The sequence below is a fragment of the Mauremys mutica genome, chromosome 2, assembly GCF_020497125.1.
Source record: "Mauremys mutica isolate MM-2020 ecotype Southern chromosome 2, ASM2049712v1, whole genome shotgun sequence".
NCBI lineage: Eukaryota > Metazoa > Chordata > Testudines > Geoemydidae > Mauremys > Mauremys mutica.
Window position 1 is genome coordinate 41387647 of NC_059073.1, and position 19490 is coordinate 41407136.

Here is a 19490-nt window from a genome sequence, read left to right on the forward strand (position 1 = left end):
CGGTAAGTTTATGTGCAGGTTGGACTCCACTGGGGTCCAGCGGCCTTGGACCGTATTGTTGAGTATGTGTGCCCCCCAACCTATTATGGAACGTCTGTTGTCATTGTCACGGTTGGAGTTCTTTGTTGGAAAGGGACTCCTGAGCAGATGTTCTTTGATTGTGTCCACCATGTTAACAAGTCTTTTAATTTCTGCGTGGCATTGTGAGGCATCTGTTGAGAGAGTGTCTGTGCAGTATATACATTGTTCGAAGCCAGGCCTGCAAGCATCACATGTGGAGTCTGGCATGTTTGATAACAAGCACAGTTGCCAACATGTGCCCCAAGAGTTTTAAACACGTTTTGGTGGATGTTTGTGGGCTTTCCCTCACCGTTGAAATTAGATTGACTGGAGTGAGGAAGCACTGTTGGGGTAGCATTGCTGTTAGAGAGTCGAGACAGGCTCCTATGAATTCCAACTTTTGGACAGGAACCAGTCTGGACTTTTGCACATTTATTTGCAATCCTAAGTTCATGAAAAGGGTTATTGTGCTCGGCATGGCATTTATTGCTTCTTGCTGTGTTCGTGCCCATATGAGGCAGCATCCAAGTATGGAAATATTACTTCATGTCTGCAGAAATGAGCTGCAATGACAACGAGAACCTTGGAAAAAACGGTTGGGGCAGTGAACAGGCTGAAGGGTAGTACTCCATATTGGAAATGCTGTTTCCCTAGGGTGAATCTCAGGAATCTTTTATGTGATGGCGGATGGTAATATGAAAATAAGTGTCCTGAAGGTTGAGGGCTGAGAGCCAATCTCCCTTTTCTAATGCCGGAATTATTGTGGTTAGTCTCACCATTTTGAAATGTTGTGTCCTCATTAATTTGATGAGTTTGCATAAATCCAGGATGGGTCTCCACCCACCGATCTTTTTTTGAGTTAGAAAGTAGTGTGAATAAAGACCTCTCCCCCTATGTTGCAATGGTACAGGTTTCACAGCACCTACTTGTATGAGGTGGTTTATTTCCTGTTGTAACAGGTGCTTGTGAAAGGGATCCCTGAAGAGGGACAGGGAAGAGGGGTGGGTAGGTGGGATAGAAATAAAAGAGGATGGAGTAGCCCTTATGGATAATCTGTCATAATGATGTTCCAGACTGAGTAGTATGGTGACAGGTGGTCTCCAAATGGGCGGAGGACTATTTCTGGTTTCAGAGTCAGAGAGTGTGGAGGTCTCGTGCCTTTGACCACACCTTCAAAATGATTGTCTAGCAATGGATTGTTGAGACACTGAAGGCTGATCTTGGTTCTGCCGATGTGTGTTCTGTCTTTGTTTACGCCATTGGTCGCACTGTCTTTGGGGCTGAGAGTGTGGCGTAGACCAGAATCTCTGGTTGTAAAACCTGCCTTGTTTCTTTTTGTTTGCAAGTACGTAGATGTCCAGGGTTTTTAAGGTCGCCCTTGAGTCCTTAGGGTGTTTAAAGATATATTGGTTTTGTCTGTGAATTGTTTTTGACCCTCAAAGAGGAGATCCTCAACTGTCGCCTAGACCTCCCTTGGGAATCTGGAGAGTTGGAGCCAGGATGCATGGCACATGACCATGGATGTCGCAATGGATCGTGCTGCTGAGTCTGCAGAGTCAAGGGAGGCCTGTAGGACCATCCTGACGATGAGAGACCCTTTGGAAATGTTCTCTTTATATCGTTCTTTTTTGTCATCTGGTAAATTTTCAATAAATTCTGACATTTTGGATAACATATTGTGTGTATATTTAGCCAGGAGGGTTGTATAGTTGGCTATGTGGAACTGAAGTGTAGCTGAGGAATAGGCTTTCATCCCAAAAAGATCTAGCCTTTTCCACTTTTTATCGTATGGGTTGTTCGGGCCTGGTGTTGTTTCCTCCTTTGATTGACTACCTCCACCACTAAGGAGTTTGGTGTGAGGTATATGAATAAAAATTCAGCCTCTTTTTCTGGCACATAATATTTTTTATCAGACCTCTTACACAAAGGTGGTGCTGTAGCAGATGTCTGCCAGATTATTTTTGCAGGCTCCATAATAGCATCATTAATTGGCAAAGCTATCTTTGCTGCTGGGGATGTGTGAGGCGTGGCACCCCTTTGGATGTCACCTGATATGCCAAGATACCACTGAGCCTGCCTGTTATGCCAACCTAGGCACTCTTTTTACCTGTCTTGCTGAGCCAAGCTATTAAGCTTCCTACAGCACACACACAGGCAGGGCCACCCCAAATTGCAGAATAAAACAGACACTGAGATCAGTTCTGGGAAGGCTCAGATTAAGGGACTTGCCCGAGCACTCAGGTGTCCATCTCCCTTGGAATGCAGACCCAAAGATATATTATGAAATCCAGCTCCTCCCTCAATGTGGAGGAAGGTATGCACAGCCTCTCCCCTCCCCCTCTTCAATTCTGAATTGTACACCCGGGGTTATGTTATAAACAAGAAATAAGTTTATTAACTACAAAAAGTGAATTTTAAGTGAATATAAGAGATAATAGACAAAACATAGCAGATTACTGAGCAAATACACCAAATTATGCAAACTAAGCTCAATATACTTAAGAAACAGGTTACAAAATGTAATTTTTTACCCTAAATGTTATTTTAGGCAGGTTACAAAGCTTCTGTGGGTCAGAGTTCCAGTTATATTTCTTTTCAGACTGGATCCCTATCTCAGTCTGGACTCCCCCCCGCCTTCCCTTCAGGTGGCTTTAGCAGTCCTTCTTCTTGGGCAGACAGGCTATGGGGAGGAGTCGTCCCGTTTGCCTTCCGCTCCACTCTTAAATAGGATTTACATAAGGTGGGACTCCTTTGTTTCCCAAATTTAATCTCAGTGGAAAGTTACAAGAAGTCCCAGATAATGTTTAGTGTCAGGTGACAAGACCACCTGACCTAGTAGTGTCACAGTTACATCCCCGGTTGCCTCCCAGGAGGGAGAGAGATTAGTATCTTCATGGTTTTGTTGTCCCTTCCTGATGGCTCATCAAATCTGATGGCCTGTTGTCAGGCGGGTGTCTTCCCAATACAAACCCAGTTGTGATTGTTACATAGTCCATACTCCTAACTTTAGATACAGAAATGGCACATGTATAAAATTGGATAATCACATTTAGTAAATTATAACCTTTCCAATGATATCTTACAAGACCCATCTTGCATAAAGTACATCTTAATTATGTCATATCCATAACATAAGCATATTTCCATAAAGAATATGGAGTGCAATGTGACAGGATGCCTGGAGTATTTTATGTTGGGCTTCTGGGTCGTGCCAATGAAATGTCTAGGGATTCAGCAACTCTTTTGAAGAGGTCCTGAAAGGATTTGAAATCATTCCCCATAGTGTGTGGGGGTGGCATTATGGTTTCATCCAGTGATAAAGATGAGAGGTGAGTAGGCAGCGAATTATCATGTTTGGCTGTGTCCTCAGGTTCCTTGGTCTCTTCCTCTTGTGTTTCTGAGAGTTCTGGGACAGCTGATGAAGGGGACCTGGCTGTTCTGGAGCTAGGCGGGCTAGGGGGCCTGTGGTTTTGGGCCCTATACATTGCCCATGGATCCCAGTATGACCAGTTAGGTGGGAATGGTATGGGGGGGGTGCCCATGGGTGACCATACCATCCTCATATATCCGCAGGTGGTTGGTGATAAAATGGTCCTGGCTTGAGTGAGGAGTGTATATTACTGCATCATCCTCTTCTTCATCACTGGAGATAAGAGGGGCTGATCTGCAGGGAGTAGTCAGCTGGCTTGGTACTCTTCTGGATGGGTACCCTCTGTACCGAGTAAAGGAAATTCAGGCATTGAGACCACTATCAGATCCACATGCCTCACGAATCACTGCAGAACCGTGAGGCTCGGTGTTGGAGATGGCATGGCGGAAGGCCCAGGAGCATGAGTTGAAGCTACTGATGCTGAGGATTTAGAGCTGTGTGGCATAGGTACAGCAGAGGGCGCCATTGTACTGCTCAGTGCCGAGACCATCTTTGCTGGGTGCCGAGCTGGAAGGTTTTATTTTAGTGTGTGAACCTCCTATAGAGCTTTCCTGAATAGGGTCTTTAGCTTTTCGGAAACTCTCTGTGCCGGATGTTCTTGGTGTCTTGTGGTCCGGTGCTCTCAGTGCTGTGGGCACCGGGGCAGATTTTTCAGTTGGAGATCATTTTCTTTTTGGCGATTCTTGGTGCAGGGATGTCTGAGACCACTTTTTGGTAGCCTTTCTAGGAGTAGCTCCTTGGCAGCCATTGTTGAAGTGGAGCCCCTGTCAGAGGCTGCTGCTGGTGGTGACCATTAGCCAGGGGGTGACCTGGACTTAGGGTCGGAGGCTGGCCTGAGAGATTTCTCCATCATGAGGAGATTCAGTTGGAGATCCTTGCCTTTTTTTTGTCCTGGCTGTCAGTTTTCTGCAGTGTGGGCACCTTTGAATAACGTGTGTCTCACCATGCGTGGCTGCCCAAGACCGGTATGGAAAGTCTGCATGTCAGGCAGCATTTAAAGCTAGGTGAGCCGGGCATGCCTGAGGGAGTCGGTCTCTTGTTTGAGGCTAAAGCTGTATGCCTGCTGGAGTGACAGGGGTAGACAGGGAAGGTGAAAGGAATTTTTTTTAAATGAAAATTGAAGAAATTAGATTAGGGCAAGTGGATAGGGAAGCTAACTACAACTAATCTAAAACTATCACTATGAACTATCTACTATTAATCTGATCTGAGGTAAGAGAGGGCACTGATGATCGCTCAGACCCAAGCCAAAGGCTGTAGAGAAGGAACTGGGGGACAGTTGGCCGCACACCACTATGTAACCGCTCGGAGAGGCGCAAGATGGCTACGGCCCATGCGCTGCCCAACCGGGCTCTGCTACCACAAATCTCCAATTACAAGCGCAGGGCATCAAGACCCCTAAAGTGGTGCACCCACAGGGACACTCTTCGAAAAACAACAGCACTTCCCTACCTCCCAGGGGTATTGTGAGGATAAACAAATTAAAAGATTACTAAGTGCTCGGATACTACAGACATGAGGACTATATAAATGCCCAATATAGATGACCAAGTACCAGCCACCTGGCTGTATAAAGGTATTCCTGTTAAATAGCAATGACTGAGCAAAAAGAACATTTCATCCATCTTTGTGACAGCAGCCAACAGCATTTTTTGTAGTGGGGTACTGAATAAAATAATGCACTTGCATGTAATTGGTATAAGGCTTCGTACTGTATGATGATGTGCACATGACATTTAAGCTAATGTAAATATTACAAATGAAATAAAGGAGTTAGTTGAATAAAGTCTTGCATTATGTCCCTAAAATTTTCACAAGTGTAAGCAGGGTCTGAATGAGCTCTCCACTGAGTGCTAGCTGGGAGGGGGTGAGACTTTAGGAGAAAACTGTATTTACATGAACACACTTACTCTGCCTACATATCCAACAGATAGAACTGTGTTGCTCAAAGTGTCGAACTTTGGCTACTGTTGGGTTACAAATCACTTTAGTACTGAATGCAGAGGTAGTGAAATGTCATCAATGTTGCTGTCTTTATTGTCTGAGTAAAGGGGAGCAGAACTGTGCTTAACTTGTCCCAAATGAGGGGGTCACCCTCAGCTTAAAGGATCTCACTAAGCCAGGGGCTCAAATGCCAGACCCCGGTGTGGACTCTCCTTAATGGTCCCTGGTCTGGTTTAACCTGTTCCTCCTCACTGTTCAAAGATAGAGCTAAATAGGCTACATTAGGAGTCTTTTGTTATTTTAACTGCTCAATAGAGCTGAAATCACTTGTGGAGGGACAACATTTCCTTCCAGTCCGCTTCAGGTTCCCCCACTAAGAGCTGACAATCAGTAAGTGCTGCAAATCACTGAGAGCTGACAATCACTAAGAGTTGGGTGGAATTGCAAGAGACTGACCTGCAGAGGTCACAGCAGAGAGGCAGCAGGTGGAAGCGGTGAGCAGGTGGCCAGCAGGAGCGGAGAGGAATGAGCGGGATGGTGAGCGGAACGGCAGCTGGTGGGGCTGCCAGCCAGAGCAAGTACTCAGATAGTGGAGCAAGCAAAGTGCCTTCTCCCCCACTACCCCTGCAGGAGGTAACACACATGGATGCACCTCTGAACCCTAGGTCCTCACTGACCAAGGACAACCACTGTGAGTGGGGTATGGTGAGGGAACAGAGAGGGGCACAGTTATGGAACTTTTGGTTGTAGAACTCAAGAACATGAGGCAGCAGACACTACCCTACACACTCTGGGGTGGGCATCCTGCTCACAGTTTTATGATTATCAATCCTGCTTGCGGCATTTTCCCCAATTAATGTCGGGTGACTTCCCTCCTTTCATTAAAAGTTTCTTTTCTACACTCGGACCTTGTGCTTGTGAGTGGGGAAGTATTGCCTCTCAGAGGTGCCCAGGGGTGGTGAGTAATTTCCCCAGGTTACTGGATGGGGGCTCTTGGCGGTTTTGTGTTGTATTGTTGAAAAGGAACCCCTAGATATTAAACCTGGCTCTGGTTGCTGCCGGCTCCACCTGGCCGAAGAGTTACACAAGTAATCTCTAATACACATACCATACACCTACTGACCATGTTTTTTTCCTTTTATTTATTATTGAAGCATCATCCATTATGAGGGTAAAACTTTATATATTTGCTTTTCAAAACTACATAAGAGTAAAGCCTAAAGAAATAATGCAAAAACCTTCTCAGAGGGATCTCACAAACTGTGAGTGACATTTTGTTCTATTTGATACCATAGATCCTTGGCTCCCTGACATACTAGTGGAGAGTCCCAGGAAGTCATTCCAGATGGTGGTCTGCCAAGGACAAAACTGAAATGCAGTACATTGCCACACTCAGTTCATTACCACACACAGCAGTAATGCCTTTAACCTCAATTGTTTTTCAAACAGAGTTTATTCAGGCTGCAGGAAGCACAAGTTGCTGCTGGGTGTTGTAGAAGGACTGCATGAGGATGGGGGCGAGGTCTCAAGAGAGGATATATTTCTTTATTTCCTTCAGGGCTGTTATTTTTTCCACTGAGAGGAGGCAGAGAGAGAAGGGCTACAAGCTGAAAAAGCAGTTTTCAATCAAGAAAACTTCTTTTTGGTTAAGTATTCCCAGTTCCCTACATGCTATTAGGCAAAGGGCATAAATGTGAACAGGTTTCATTTGTACATAAACTTATTAGAACTGTCTGACTGTTTCCAGGATTCTTTTTATATATTGCCCCATTAGGGAACTTTTTATAACATCTATAATGAAGTATAAACATTTCACATTTGGAAGTGTTATGATTCCTGATCCCCAGTACACCACAGTATTTAGATAGCTATTTCTGAGTGAGGCTACCTCAATTGGGGGTAGTTCCTCTGATTTGTTACCTGAAAAGAATGACTCATGTGTGGGAATATCCCTCACATCCTCTGCAGTTGTAGATCAATGCAAAAAAAAATGTACCTTCTCTGCAACGGCCTTGTCATTCTTGAGTGCTCCTTTAGCACCTTGATCATCCAGTGGCCCCACTAATTGTTTGATAGGTTTCCTGCTCCTGATAACTTTTAAAAAATTGCTGTTAGTTTTTGTGTTTTTTGCTAGTTCCTCTTCAAATTCTTTTTGGACTGCCTAATTATACTTTTCCAGTAGACTTGCTGGAGTTTAGGTTCCTTTCTATTTTCCTCAGTAGGGTTTGACTTACAATTTTTTAAAGATATATTTTTTGTTTCTAACTTCCTCTTTTACTCTGGTTAGCCCTGGTGGCATTTGATTTTGGTCTGCTGACTGTTTTTCTTTATTTGGGGTATACATATAGGTTGAGCCTTGTTTTAAAAAAGTTTCCATGCAGCTTGCAGGCACTTCACTCTTGTGACTGTTCCTTTTAATTTCCGTTTAACTACCCTTCTCATTTTTTGTATAGTTCCCCTTTTTGAAGTTACATGCTATCATGGTGGGTTTCTTTGATATTTCCCCCTCCTACAAGGATGCTAAATTTCATTTCATTATGATTGCTATTACTGAGTGGTTCAGCTACATTCACTTTTTGGACCAGATCCTGTGCACCACTTAGGACTATAACAAAAATTAAACTCCATGCAGCCACGGAGACACACTCTTTACCAGGATCAGGCTGGCAACACTCATCCACACAACTCCCTTGAAAGTGGGAAAAGTATCAGTTCCCTTTTGACATGCTGAGGGCATTATACTAGTTGCTCCTTTTCCTTGGTTGGCTGGAAAGAAATTTTTCCCGCACAGTCACTGGAAGGGGCAAGGTGGGTTTTTTTCACCATCCCCACAGCTGGTCTGGGATCTGGTGGGGTGGAGTTGAGGGGTTAAATTACAGTGTTGCGACTTTATACATAAAACTTGTGGCAGATGTCTAGTGCAGGTATTCGGTGTGGAAGGGATGTGGTTATTGGATAAAATGGTTTGGAAAAGGATTTGAAGGAAAGCATCCCTTATGGGAACTGAGTAAGGTGGGTTTGGGTCTCCTATGTCTCATCAGTGTGGAGCAGACCCCCCTCCTTTTCTTGGCCCCCATTAAGAGACCTGAAGAAATGCATTGGGGGGTCCTATGTCTGGATCAGCAGGGAGCTGACATCTTCCTCTCTATACTGTAAACTTTGTTGCCAGGTACTGCCAGATATTATAAGTGTATAAAGCTGCATCCCAATTAAACCACATCCATGGCCGCCTATCATTCATGCAGTGTGGATGGACAGTGTTCGCAGCATCTGTTTTAGGGTTTTGTTAAAAATTACCAAGGTCAGTATATTTATAATAATATACTTGCAGTGTTGGAAACTGTAACATACACTTGGAAAATGAAAGAACAGTCGCTTTTCTGGAATTCTTTTCTACAAGTTAACCTAGTAATCAAACAATGCTACACAGAGGAAAAGACGTAGATATGATTCTATACTTCAACACACATGTATCAGCTAAACATCAAAAATAATGAAACGAGTAAGATACACTGCTACAGACACACATCTAACAAGAGGAACCTTAAAAAAAATAATTGACCTACTAAACCAGAGTATGGGACTAGCTAAGTGAAATCAAACAAATGTATTAAAACCAAAACAATAAAACTAACCCAAGGGTTCCTCAGAAAGAGCCATTCCCTATGTTCTATGCTAACCATATCTATGTAACTTACAAAGAATTAAGAAAGAAAATAGTATCACTACTAACACAAAGAATAAAGAAAGTCTCTGTAACATTCTCAGGAAATCTCAAGATAAACTTCACCCTGGAAACACTAAGCACCATGTAAAACACCATGCAGTCATTCTCTTGGTGCATGCTGGAAATATCCTAGCACATGGCAGACATCAGTACAGGTTCTTCCAGTTCTCAGCACATCACTTCCACAGATCATAAAATAAACGCAGATGCAGCATAACTGATTGCCAAGTAAACGGCAAAAAGGTGAACATCCTGAAAATGAACTGTGGTACATGTATATAAGATTAAACCAAACTGACAAGCAAACACACATACCAGCTACTCTCTGCATTAAACAAATGTAGAATAAAATTAAAATAGTAGTACTGCATATCACAAAGAACAAGTCAATCCAGCTAATTAAAATGTCGCATTAAATATTTGTTAAAAATGCTTTCAAAGCAAAAAAACACAGTTATTGAACACAAGCTCAAACAAAAATATAGTTTTGTTCAAGATGGAAAAAAGTTCTAGCAGTTATGAAAGGAGAATGTGCAGCTTGGCTGTAACAGCTGCTTCCCTTATCCTGTAATCTTAATACTGTTTTAGGAATTCCTATCATGGGCAAAAAATGTACCCATAAGGCACACACCAAACCCTGCTGATTATATTGATGCCAGTCAGTTGTGGGAAGAACTAAGGCATTTCCTCATGTGGCTCCCTTTGAAAAAGCCAGTCTGGCCATTGGGCTGACCAACTAGAAGGTCTGTTGGGGTCAATACCATCTTGCCCTTCAAGAAGTGCCACTGGACAGCACCATTTTGTGAGAAGGTAAAGTTATCTGCAACTCTAACATCACAGCCCCAACCAGGTCCCGGCAAATTATTTCAAGCTAAGGATCTAAAATAAGAAACCAATGTGGTATTTTACTAGTAAAAAAAAACCCGGTTACTTACCTTTTTGTAACTGTTCTTCGAGATGTGTTGTTCATGTCCATTCCAAGCAGGTGTGTGCGCACCGTGTGCATACCAACCAGAAGATTTTCCCTTAGCAGCATCCGTAGGGTTGGTCTTGGTGCCCCCTGGAGTGGCGCCTCCATGGTGCCCTATATAGGGGCCTGCCGACCCTCCACCCCCTCAGTTCCTTCTTGCTGGCACTCCGACAGAGGGGTAGGTGGTTGGGTATTGGAATGGACATGAGCAACACATCTCGAAGAACAAGTTACAAAAAAGTAAGTAACTGTTTTTATTTCTTCGAATGATTGTTCATGTCCATTCCAAGCAGGTGACTCACAAGCCTGAGTTTAGGCGCGGGGGTCGGAGTTCACCGTGGATTGGAGCACTGCGCGGCCGAAGGCTGCATTGTCTCTGGCCTGGTGCATGATGGCATAGTGAGACATAAATGTGTGGATTGAGGACCACGTGGCCGCTCTGCATATTTCCTGTGTTGGGACCTGAGCCAGGAACGCTGCGGAGGAGGCCTGTGCCCCTGTGGAGTGGGCTGTGATTGGCGGGGCAGGCACTTTAGCCCGACTGTAGCATTCGCAGATGCAGGCCATGATCCATGAGGAGATAGGCTGTGATGAGATGGGGAGTCCCTTCATCCTGTTGGCCACAACAACAAAGAGTTGGGTTGATTTCCTGAACGGTTTGGTTCTTTCAATATAGAATGTCAGGGCACTGTGAATGTCCAGGGAATGCAGCCTACACTCCACGCCAGAGGAGTGTGGCTTAGAATAGAACACAGGGAGAAAAATGTCTTGACCCATGTGGAATTGGGAGACCACCGTCGGAAGGTACACTGGGTATGGCCTAAGTTGGACTTTGTCATTGTGGAAGACAGTGTATGGAGGCTCGGACATCAGTGCTCTGAGTTCTGACACTCTCCTGGCTGAGGTGATAGCCACTAGGAATGCAACCTTATATGAGAGAAATAACAGAGAGCACATAGCCAGGGGCTCAAAGGGGGGCCCTGTGAGGGTGGAAAGGACCAAATTGAGGTCCCAAGCTGGGGCTGGTTGTCGAGTATGTGGGAACAGTCTGTCCAGGCCCTTGAGGAAGCGACAAACTAATGGGTTCACGAAAACTGAACCACCTTCCGCTCCTGGGTGGAATGCTGAGATGGCTGCCAAGTGGACCCGAACCAAAGAGAGGGAAAGTCCTAGCTGTCTCAAATGCTGCAGGTAATCCAGTATGAGAGGGATCGGGGTGAGCAATGGAGCCTGACCCTGCTGCTCGGCCCAGATGGAGAAGCGTTTCCACTTGGCCATGTGTGTGGCTCTGGTGGAGGGTTTTCTACTACCGAGGAGGACTTGCCTGACCTGCTGAAAGCATTGCATCTCCACAGGGTTTAGCCATGGAGCATCCAGTCTATGAGGTGGAGCGATTCCAGGTTCGGGTGGTGGAGATGGCCCCGATCCTGTGTGAGCAAGTCTGGGAGCAGGGACAATGAGAGGGGCGCCCGTGTGGACATGTGCAACAGCGACGTTTACCATTGTTGGCGCGGCCACGCCGGCGCTATCAGGATGACACGAGTGTGATCCCTGCAGATCTTGAGGAGTACCCTGTGAACCATGGGAATCGGGGGGAAGGCATAGAGCAGGCTGCTTTTCCCATGGGATGAGGAAGGCGTCCGTCAGAGACCCTGGACTGTGCCCCATGAGGGAGCAGAAACATCGACACTTTCTGTTGTCCCTCGAGGCAAACAGGTCTATCTGGGGATAGCCTCAGAGACAGAAGAGTGAGCGTGCTACATCTCAGCGAAGGGATCACTCGTGACCATAGAATGAGCAGCTGAGGGCGTCCGCCACTCTGTTCTGCACCCCTGGGAGGTAGGATGCCGTCAGGTGAATTGCGTTCTGTACGCGGAAATCCCATAACGCGAGGGCTTCCCGGCACAGGGGAGAGGAGCGTGCACCCCCGTCTGTTGATATAGAACATCGCCAAGGTATCATCCATGAGGACTGCAACACACCTGCTCGCCAGACAAGATTTGAAAGTCAGGCAGGCTAGATGCACCGCCCGTAGCTCCCTGACGTTGATGTGCAGGGAGAGGTCTGCTGGGGACCAAAGGCCTTGAGTCCTGAGGATCCCCAGATGCGCTCCCCACCCCAAATCCAATGCGTCTGTTACCAAGGACAGGGATGGCTGAGGGCTGATAAAGGGTACTCCCGCGCAGACCTCCCGTGGGTCGAACCACCACTGGAGGGAATCTAGCACCGTTCTGGGAAGCGTCACCACCGAGTCCAGCGCGTCCCTGGCTGGTCTGTACACAGTCCCTAACCGGGATTGGAGAGGGCGCAGCCTGAGCTTGGCATGGTTCACCACATAGGTGCATGCAGCCATATGACCCATCCACTTGAGGCAGTTTCTTGCTGTGGTGGCCAGGCAACACTGGAGACTGAGAATGTCGTCGGACATGGCCCGGAACCTGGCCTCCGGTAGGTACGCTCTCACTTGCGTCGAGACCAGAACTGCCCCTATAAATTCTATCCTCTGGATGGGAGAGAGGGTGGACTTGGCCTCGTTCAGCAGGAGGCTGAGCTCGAGGAAGGTCCATCTGATGAAGACCACCTGAGCCTCCACCTGTGCCTTGGCGCGGGCCTTGATGAGCCAATCGTCCAGATAGGGGAACACCTGAATCCTATGCTTGTGCAGATAGGCTGCCACGACTGCCATGCATTTTGTGAAGACCCTCGGGGCTGCTGACAGGCCAAAAGGCAGGACCATGAACTGGAGATGGGCATTGCCCATGATGAATCTGAGGTAATGTTGGTGCTGGGAAACTATTGCAATATGAAAATATAAGTCCTTTAAGTCAAGGGTGGCGTACCAGTCCCCTGGATCCATGGAGGGAATGATGGAGGACAGGGAGACCATATGGAACTTGAGCTTCTTTACAAACTTGTTCAGACGCCGCAAGTCCAGAATAGGTCTGAGGCCTTGGGTATTAGGAAATACCGGGAGTAGAAACCCCTGCCCCTGAGTTCCTGAGGAACTTCCTCCACTGCCCCTACTACGAGGAGGGACTGCACTTCCTGAATTAGAAGTTGCTCGTGAGAAGGGTCCCTGAAGAGGGATGGGGAGCGGGGCTGGTGGGGTGGGAGGGAGGAGAACTGGATAGAATATCCCCTCTCTACCATGCGGAGCACCCAACTGTCCGATGTGATTCGGGACCAGGCACAATAGAAGAGGGACAGACGTGACGAAAAGGTAGGGTTGGTAGGATCCAGAGTCCTGACCGGTAGGTCGTCCCCAACCGCACCATCAAATTTGGGGTCTAGGCCCTGATGGGGGCTGCGGCTGGCCAGACGACTGGCCGGAGGGCTGTTGTTGCCTCCTTCTGCTGTTTCTGCTCCACCTACACGAGGCGTTTGTGCGGTTTTGGGGCTGGTAAGGTCATGGGGCCGGCTGCGGCCTGAATTGCCTACGTTGGGTGGCTGAGGTGTGTAAGCCCTGCAAGCGTAGGGTAGCCCTTGAGTCCTTTAGGCTATGGAGCTTCTTGTCCGTCTTTTCGGAGAAGAGCATGGGTCCTTCGAAAGGGAGGTCCTGGATGGTCTGCTGGACCTCATGTGGAAGGCCTGAGACCTGAAGCCAGGCTCCCCGTCGTATAACCAGCCCAGTTGCCAGTGTGTGGGAGGCTGCGTCCGCCGCATCCAGGGTTGCTTGGAGGGATGCCAGGGAAATTAACTTCCCCTCCTCCACTATAGCCGAAAACTCACTCTGTGCTGCTGCCACAGGGGCGGTATGGGGTGGGAACTGGGGCGACATCATGGCTGGCTTGCCCCTTGATTGGACCAGGGGTCAGGCCATGTTCTGTGGCTCCTTCCACCGGTGCGGGGAGGCCAGCACCGGGAGGCTTAAGTCAGAGGCTGCCTCGAACGCCTCCAGCATTGATGGAAAACGCACATTCTCATTGAAGTCCAGGGATCTCGACTGGTCCGGACTTGACCACACCCCCACCGGGGCGGAAGTCGATGGAACCATGAGAGGATGCGGTTGTGGCATGGCTTGTCCCACCGAACTCATGGACGCCACCAGCCTTTTAAGGTCCTGATGGGGTGATTGGCCCCTCAACGGCCTCTTTTCCTTTGCGGGCACTGGAGATGGTGATCGGTGCCTCACGGAGGCCGATTTTCTATGGCCCGTTTCTCCCCGGTGCCGGGACTTAGAAATCTTAGACTGGGCCTCCTGACTTGCTAGCGGTTCCGGGGTCGGGCAGCTCGGGGTCCAAGTGTAGCTGTAAGGCCGCCTCCATCAGGAACACTTTGAGTCTCTGCTCTCTGTTCTTAAGAGTTCTGGGATGGAATCCCCTGCAGATACTGCACCAGTCTCTTTGGTGGTTCTCTCCAAGGCACCTTAAGCAGGAAGAGTGCAGGTCACTCTTCGGCATAAACTTCCCACAGTCCTTGCAGAGTTTAAACCCTGGGGACCCGGGCATGCCCCAGCGGGGCGACAAGTATGTTGGGGGAAAACCTCCCAAACTATTAACTATCTAACACTAACTCTAAACTATGAGAGAGGGAACAATTATATAAACTTAAACGGGACACTGCTATGCTTGCTGTAAGAGCGAGCAAAAGTTCCAGCTAGCTGTCACCGGCGGTAAGAAGGAACTGAAGGGGTGGAGGGTCGGCAGGCCCCTATATAAGGCGCCAAGGCCGACCCTACGGATGCTGCTAAGGGAAAATCTTCCAGCTGGCGTGCACGTGGTGCACACACACCTGCTTGGAATGGACATGAACAATCACCCGAAGAAGAATTAATGTTTCAAAAGACAGGAAACCAACTATGATGCCTTATAAATGAATAACCAGCAGACATTATTACTGCACCTCCCCCATTCTTTTCCTGCCCCTTCATCATTACTTTCAGTGGACCTTCTTCTTTCTTCTCCCTCTATCTTTTTGGTGTTCCCCAGGGATCTGTCCATGATTATCCCTTACACTCAGAGTGGCCTCATCTACTTCCGTAGTCTTTCATCACTTCACTGCTGATAACACTCAGATATGCCTGCCCATTCCTGACCCCTCTCCATTTGCTATGGCTTGTATATCATCTTTCTGGACATCCTCTTGGCAAAAACTGAACTGCTCTCTTTTCTCCAATCCCTCTTCAGTGTCTTTGAGAAACCACCCTCTCCACTGGGGAAGAACCTCAATTCTTGGACCCACAAAACCATGCATGCGCTGAATATGGATTGAACAAGTTCCAGAGAAATTTGAAAAACGTTGTGGTTTTGCTTGAAAAAATTGTCTTTGAGCTTGGACAAACAGACCTTTTTAAGTACAAACACTTCAAAATGAGCTGTGAGCACTTGCTCCTGGCTACCATACCAACTTCCTTCACTCTGAAGCATAAACCTTTGGCTGTTCTAAAATCATCATTCTGTTTTTCAGATGGCTAAATAGGCATTTTAGAAGAAAAACAAAGTTTTCGTATGTTTTAAAACTTCAAAATTAACCACAGGCATTCTAGAATGCTATATACAGCTGTAGTGTAATTGGTCCTATGGGACAGAGTAAAATCCTAAGGTGCTTTTCCCACCAGTCTCTCACAGCACTCTCAGATCCATGCAAAACTTGGTAGGAGTGAAGGTAGAGCTTGAATTATGCTGTGCTTTTGTCACTTTGTCTCTCCTCTTCTCCCTATCTAGTATTCTAATGCTTATTAATCTATCTCTGGTATATCTAATCATTTTCATGTATACAGTTATTACAGTGATGTTGTAGCTGTGTTGGTCCCAAGATATTAGAGAGACAGGTGGGTGAGGTAATATCTTTTATTGGACCAACTTCGTTTGGGGAGAGAGACAAGTTTTCGAAAGATATTACCTCACCCTCTTGTCTCTCTAATCATTTTCATGTTGTTTTCAAAAAGATTTAATCCTCATCTCAATTACAGTTTAGAAATAAAAGCATAAAAAGTCCGAGTAGATAGACAGACAGACAGACAAACCCTTTCTCAATAAATACCAACTATTTCATCTCTTCATTTTCTCTGCTGTACCTCTTTTCAATATGTTTTCAGGTATTTCCAAACTTTAGATTCTCAAATATCATATTCACATTCTACCCTCAGTTACACGTACTCAACACAATGGAAGTCAATAGAGTTACAAGAGCGAAACATGAGGGTAGATGCTGCATGAATCATAGAATAATGAAAGTACACATTGTAACATGCTCATTCATGAGAAAATAAATTAATCTCAGTATGAATTTCAAAAGCACTGTATATTAGCCATTATAATGCAAATACATGGAATGCAACAAAACTGTGATGACTAATTAATTCATAGTAATTAAGGTATCTCTTTTTAAATTTTAAATACCAAGCACATGTATTTATGCTGTATCTACTATGTGTAGCTACATTATATCCTGAATTTAACCCACAGCAAAGTCTCTCATCTCATGCTGGACTCAGTATGATCCAGAACAAGATCCTTAAAGTCCACTAGAAGCAATTTTAGCAGGCGAGCCAAATGGAAGTCTCCCAATGGGCAATCCAGGAGTAACTGTGCTAAACCTGTTTCTCTGGAAGTCTCTTTTGCATATCTTACAGTCTACATTATGGACAAATCAGCTGAAATGTGTTATTCTACAAATGCAGTTGTTTTCCCTTACAGAAGCAAAAAAAACATTTAGGAGCCAATAGAAAAAATTCTACTTTATCCTCCCCTAATTTAGAAATGTCTAAACTGCTTTATTCAAACTTTGTAAAAATACAAACAAAGGAAACAAAAAAAAACCCAAACCATTGTTCCTAGCCTAAGAACTTGAATGCCAAGTCTCCTCCTGGAGTTATTTTCTATGGCCATATAATAAGCCATTCAAAAAAGGAATTTCTAAGGAAAATAGACACACAAAAGACCTATGCAATAATTACAGTGTAACAATAATACAAATAACAGTTTCAAACATACAATTCAAAACTCTATTTCATAGAAAATATTTGCAACGCAAAGTAAAAACAGTGAAAAAATACTTTGATCAGGCATACTCTAGATTGTATCCTCAATGTTTTTTGTCTGAAAGACACAAAGTTTTGAATTATTTCCTTACCTACTGGCCATATTCCATTCAAGCGCTGGGTTTTGAGAATTTCTTTCACTCTCTGTCAGCACACCTCCTTTACTATTGTCCTTCTCTGGTTTCAGCTGATCCCACTGCGCAGTACCAATGTTGATAGACTGCAGATCTATTTGGTATTGTCTGTCTTCAACCTCTGATCCAGGGTCTCGAAGAATTCCCAAATTCAGTGCTCTCCTATAATGATACAAAGATTTTTGCGAGTTAAAGAGAGAAAGTTGCCACTCTGTTCAGTGCTATAAATATGGTCTAAATACTGACGATCATCATCAGGAAAATTACTATTAACCTCAATGGGTATTTTCCCACAACAAGTTAGGAGGGCTCAATTCTGCCACTCTTATGTTCAGTAGTACTGTATCATAGGCGGAGCCATTGAAGTCAATGGGAAGTCATTCCGTTGACTTCAATGCACTTTGGATTGGGCCTGTATGAGAAGCCCCACTGAAAACAGTAGAAATAAGGAAAAATTAAATGTGAGTAAGGATGGCAGAATCAAGCTCTCAGTAAGGACTTCAGGATATGACCCTATAGCAAGAAGATATATTAAGTGTATACTTAATTACTTAAACTTTTAGAAGACTATACAGAACTAGAAGCTTATAAAAAAGGGAAGCTGGTATTTTCCAAGGAGTTCAAAGTAGTAAGGTACCCAAATCCTATGGAAAGTCTTAGGTGCTTAACTTCCTTAGGCCCCTTTGAAAATTCCAGCCAGAGTGTTTTGCAAATATACTATCGAAGTCACCCAAAAGTGTTCTGCAACCAGAATGCAGTAGAGTACTATAAGAAACTCCACTATGAGCTAATCTGTTCAAGTTTAGCACATCCATGAAAGAATAAAAGTAGTAAGGACATTTCAAAATGTATTTTGTTAATTTATTTTGACACATTTAGTTTTAACCATTCACAGCACTTGCTAATAAGTCCCTAAAGATACAAGTAAAATTTCCATAATATGCCTTCTTGTGTAAAAATAATTTAATCATAGTAATATGAGATTTCATTAAAATGTTTTGTTATTAAAAGTTTGCTGACAAATGAGGAAACAAAGAGTAACATTTTGAGCAAATTATTTAATGTGTGGCTAATGCAAGGTTCTGCAGCGTTGTTTTTTTCAGTTTATTATTCAATACTTTAAATACATGTAAAGAAACCCATGTTCAGCAACACATTCCAGAGTTTTCTGGACCAGAGGAGGTAGCTGAGACAATTATGAAGGCAATACAGTAATCCTCTGATAATAATTGTACCACCAATTATCTTCAGACTTCTGCTAAAGATCAGTGGAGAATCTTTAGAGGAATCAGCTGGCCCACTCTATCTTGAAACTATACAGAGTAATGGAAGCTGTTCATTTAATAATGTAATAAAAAGGTGTAACTGAATTTAATATTAGTTTTAAAATACACCAGAAAATAAGGTGAATTGGATATTCCTACAATTTTCCATTAAAAGGCAAGATGCCAATTTGTAATCTCTTCCTCATGAATTTACCCATTACATATTTTAAGCTGGAGTTTCCCATTCACATAGTTTCTGATCTTCGCATATAACTGATCAATTTAAAAAAAAAATATAATCATTGGTGTTAAGAAACTAAAGTTTTACACACACACGACAAAACATGTGTCAATATGTAGAGTCATATGAATGGTCATAGGGCCTATTGTTTTGAACAAATCATTCGTGTTTATGCAATGCAGTGGCACTGTGCAGTAGTCCTATATTTTTCTTCAAAACTTAAGCAAAAGTATACTGCATACAATCTATGTCGCCAGAGATAAATATGCTGTGATCTTTAAAACTCAGAGTGCTTTTGTCAACCCTCTCTCCTGAGAAGTGTAATCTATAACAACTATGATGTAATTTATTTCCCTTGCAAGGCACAGTTTCATGAATATATGTACAATGATTCATATTACAAATTACCAAGTGACATTGGGTCATATGATAACTTGATTATTTGCTTTGTTTAATCCAAATAAAGACTGGAGCTTATATTTGGGGAAATATTAGCCAAAATAAAAGCAGCAAGAGACACATCCTGTGAAGTCCATGTGTTTAGATTTCTCTAAAAATATAAATACAACATATGGTAATTTAGTTTACTAGCATAGTGAAATCCTTCTTCTCTCCTCCTCTGCAATCCAATTCCAAAAAGCACATTTTTCAATCATTATTTTTACCGCCAGAGACACCAGATAAAAAACATTTGCGCTCTGTATTTCCAACCAGGAGGTTAAAAGAAATGAAAAATG

General features: G+C 44.5%; 1 protein-coding gene across 1 annotated transcript in view; it reads right to left on the minus strand.

Moving 5' to 3' along the window:
* VPS13B (vacuolar protein sorting 13 homolog B) overlaps window positions 1-19490 on the minus strand; it is a 902514-nt gene that overhangs the window by 244175 nt on the left and 638849 nt on the right. Inside the window, exon 31 of the mRNA XM_045002958.1 lies at window positions 17206-17409. Coding sequence (XP_044858893.1) covers window positions 17206-17409 — 204 coding nt within the window. The remainder of the gene's footprint in view (window positions 1-17205; window positions 17410-19490) is intronic.